Source organism: Arachis duranensis, chromosome 6 (assembly GCF_000817695.3).
Source record: "Arachis duranensis cultivar V14167 chromosome 6, aradu.V14167.gnm2.J7QH, whole genome shotgun sequence".
NCBI lineage: Eukaryota > Viridiplantae > Streptophyta > Magnoliopsida > Fabales > Fabaceae > Arachis > Arachis duranensis.
The window spans coordinates 33,435,130-33,439,585 of NC_029777.3; the positions used below are offsets into that span (position 1 = coordinate 33,435,130).

At 41.0% G+C, this 4,456-nt stretch overlaps 1 protein-coding gene across 1 annotated transcript; it reads left to right on the forward strand.

The window, feature by feature from the left end:
* The first annotated feature begins 3,533 nt into the window (after positions 1-3,533).
* LOC107493540 (uncharacterized) lies at positions 3,534-4,151 on the forward strand. Its single transcript, XM_016114627.1, has 2 exons — positions 3,534-3,898; positions 3,941-4,151. The coding sequence occupies exons 1-2, from the start codon at positions 3,534-3,536 to the stop codon at positions 4,149-4,151; spliced, it is 576 nt and encodes a 191-aa protein (XP_015970113.1).
* Positions 4,152-4,456: the final 305 nt, after the last annotated feature.

A 4,456-nucleotide genomic window follows, 5' to 3' on the forward strand; every position in this document is an offset into this window, starting at 1 on the left:
GAGAGGAAGAACACTCTCTTAAGTTCGAACCCTTGTTTAATGTTCAAATCACCATAACTTTTTATCTAGAACTCCGATTGCTGCACCGTTTACGGCCACGTGTTCACTGTGAAGAGCTCTATAAAACCCACTACTTTATTCTTGAGATAAGCCACGAAATCATTTCTGTTCTTTATCCGTAAATTTTGAATTTCATGGAGAAAGTATTGAGATTTTAGGCTCTTTGATGTTATAGGAACCAACTCTCTTGAAGAAGAAGAGTAATCTTGTCTCCTTGAACCTTGGGTGTGGTAAGATTCTCGATCATAGTGTAATTTGTTGTTTTATGATAATTGGGTATTGAGTTGTGGTGTTTAGGTATGATAATTGTGGCTTAGGTAGTGTGTATGTGAATATTGAAGCTTGATTAAGATTTTGGAAAGCTTAGAAGAGGGCTTTGGTGTGCAAAAATCTATTTTTGGAGGTGTTGAGACCTTGAGAGCTTGTGAAAAATTGGTTTGGAAGTGCTCCGGTTGAGCGTGGGAAATCGGCTAAGGTATGGTCTCGGTTTCTTGTATCTAAAATGTAATGTGGTGTGAAAACTTAGGTTAGAGGCCCTAAGATAGGCATTAAATTGTTGATGTTGTTGAATGGTTGAGATATATGATGTGGTCATATATGTGATTATGAATATTGATGCCTTGATGGTGTGATATATGAGAAAAATGCATGTTGTGATATATGCTTGATGAATGGTTGAGGTTGAATTATGGGTGAAATCATGTTGATGGTGAGTATGATATTTATTATGTATAATAATGGTTGATTGGAAATGGTATTGTTCGAAATTGGGATGAGGAAGGATGTGTGACATGTTAATGTGTTTATAATTTAGCCATTTTATTGGAATGGGTAAAATAGTTGGATGGTGGTTTTGTGAATTGTGGTAAAGTGTTAATGTGTGAGTTGAGTAGGCTTGATGTTGATTTTTTATATATTTTTATTGATTTAAAAAAGGGATGAAATTGGTATGTTTTGGTTGATTTTGAAAAGGGTTGAAATTGGTTTGTTTTGAAAATGGCACTTTGTGGTTTTGTATGAAAATATGGTTTTTGGGCATACTTTGATGGAGTATAACTTGGGCTCCGGATCCTCGTTTTGAGCCAAACCTGTTTAGAAATGAAATTGGATCCATGCTGTTCATGTTGTTCATAGAACGGGCGAAAAATGATTTAAAATGAAAAAGTTATGTCCGTCAGAAGATTGGGGGTTGACTGTGAATTCTGCAGCTTTTTACTTAGAAAAACTTTTGACCGAACGCCCATCCACGTGTCGTTTTCACTACCCACGCATGCATGTGGCTGACGCATACGCATCGGAGAATTGCATCAGATGCCCAGCCATTTTCCCGAGAGTTGTGCGAGAATTGTGCCAGTTTTGTGCGTGTGGGCACAAACGCACCTACGCGTACACGTCACCTGATTGTTTTTCCATCCACGCGTGTGTGTGGGCAACACATACGCGTCGATGAACTATTTGGCCATCCATGCGTGCGTGTGGACAACGCGTACGTGTGACCCTGTTTTCATCCAAAAGTTGATTTTTGAGTTTTAAAAGCCAAACTTCATACTTCTAAGCCTCCGATCTCACCCATTGTGTCTTAAATTATTATGATATACCTAGCGATGAGAAAGGAGCTAGGGGATGTGATAACTTGTGAATGAAAAAAGGGGAAAAATTTATGATCAATGATGATCACAGATGACTATATAAGATACGGAGGATGGCGGTGGAAGTGCTTATGTGCCATGAGCCGATGGGCTGTAATTATTGATAAATTGGCTAGTTCTGGATTGAACTATGAGCCGGATGGCTGAGTTATTGCCGAGTTACTGCGAAGCCATTATTGATTTATGTCTGGATATGATTGCATATATGCTTATTGAATGAAATGTGAATGTTGCACTTCCACTATCTGAGATACGAGTTTCCCTGGGTGAAAGCACTAGCTAGCCAATATGTGCTCCAGGTGGAGACTCGATACTCTGCTAATTCTATGTCGTAAGTGTGGCCGGACACTGTGAAAGTTCCAGATGAGCTTGCCCTAGTTAATATACACCAGTGAGGGTGTTGGATATGGATTATGATTATGATCATGATGATGATCGAGGATAACTCGATTTGGGGATGCACGACAGAGGGACAGTCCAATAGTTAGCTACCAGGACTTATCGGGTTGGCTATATAATCGATAGATGATATCATCAGCCATTAGGACAGGCATACATCATATTCATACTATGTGAATTGTTTGAGATTGCCTCTTTGACTGCATATTACTTGTTAATTGTCTAAATGCCTTATCTGTTCCTATTTGTATATCTTTTGTTTGATATAACTGTGTTTGCCATATTATACCCCTGCTGGTGGTTGGGAGGTCTAATGGAATTAGAAAGGGAAGTATTAGTTAGACTGAAGAATCCTTAGTCAGTTGCCATTTATGGTTTAGCCTGTTTATAAGCTTTGAATTATCTGTTAGAAGTTCTAGGATTGCCTTTGGCTTTCCCAGGATATTTACATGTTAGATATGAGGGCACTATTACCATACTGAGAACCTCCGGTTCTCACCCATGCAGATTTTGTGGTTTTCATATGCATGACGTGAGGCTTCTCACTGAAGCATGCTGGAGACTTCTGGATTAGCGAAGATCCTTTGTTCTCGGTACTCTATTTTGGTTTATATGTATTGTTTAGATACTTTTATCTCCACAAAATATTACAAACTGTGATGACTTCTCTTATAGGAGATTTTGGAGAATAGGTTTTCTGTATTTATGTCCTTCTGGGTTTCCTTGGGGTTTCTTATTTTATTTACATGTATATACTGCAAGGCTCGGACCAGTTATCTTCGCAACTAGATTTTGAGTTTTGATATTCCTGTTTTTGACACTCTTTTGTATATATATAATCTAGGTTTAGCTTATTCCTTTATTCGTTATGTTCTCAATCGGAGTGTTGCGTGTTCGAGTCACGAATTTGTTTTACCCCTTTTTCTTCAAAAGCTCCTAGTTATAATCATTTTTTTACTACTATATGTACTATGTTTTTTATTTTAGAGGTCGTAATACCTTACCATCTCTGAACTATGACTTAAGCATAAGACTCTGTATGGTAGGGTGTTATATTATGGTATCAGAGCAGTTCGTTCCTATAGAGCCTGAGGGACGGATTGACAATGCTTTTGTGCATTCTCTGTATGTGTGTTATGTGCTATTAGTATATCTGCTTGATATTACAGGCATAAACATTCATGAGCATGCATTTGGGACTTTGAAGCACTAAACTTCTGATATTGAGACTGATCAACTTAATATCGATTCTTTGGTGTGTATAGGAACCAGATGGCACCTCGTAGACGCGGTAGAGACCGTGGGAGAGGTTGTACTAATCTTTCGGGGCTGGAAGCCAACCCAAATAACCCGGTAGATTTTATGGCAGCGTTAGAGAATATGGCTGCTGCTATGCAAGCCATTACAGAGGCTCTTGGGCAATAGATGAACAACCATGGCAATGACGGAGGCGGAGTTCAGGGCCTAATGACACTGGCAAACTTTTTCAAGGTTAATCTGCCTAAGTTCAAGGGAACTACTAGTCCGACTGAAGCTGATACCTGGTTTCAGGCTATGGAGCAAGCACTGCAAGCGCAGGTGGTACCTGAAGGGCAGTGTGTTGAGTTTGCTACCTATTTGCCCACTGGGGAAGCATCACATTGGTGGCAAGGAGTCCGACATCTCATGCAGCAGGGTGATGACTATATCACCTGGAATGCCTTTCGGGAGGAGTTTTATAAGAAGTACTTTCTAACTTCTGCCACGACGGCCAAGGAACTTGAGTTGCTGCAGCTGAAGCAGGGTACTATGTCCGTATCTGAGTATACTGACAAGTTTCAGCAGCTGTTCAGGTTTTCCCGTATGTGTCAGGGAACTCCGGGAGACTATGAGGAATGGAAGTGCATTAAGTATGAAGGAGGACTCCGGAGCGATATTTTTAGCTCGGTGGGACCAATGGAGATTAGGACTTTCTCCGAGTTGGTGAACAAGAGTAAGGTTGCTGAAGAGTGTGTGAAGAAGGCAGCTGCCGAGAGAGGAAGTCACAAGGGATCATTTCCATAGAACCGAGGGAAGAGTTTTGCACCTAGAGGTTCGCCTTTCAAGAGGAAGGCTCTTTCAGGAGGCACAACAACAACAACAACCAAGGGAAAAGGTTTGGGAAGCGGCCTCAAAACGAGCAAGCTTGTGCAAGGTGTGGAAGTCACCATCCGGGAGCCATGTGCAAGGCCAGATGGGGTTTGTGCTATTCTTATGGTAAGGCAGGGCATAAAGCCACAAACTGTCCGGAGAAGCAGAAACAGGGTGCCAGGAAGGCACAGCAGACTGGTCGGGTGTTCACCACCTCAGCTATAGGTGTCGAGGGATCC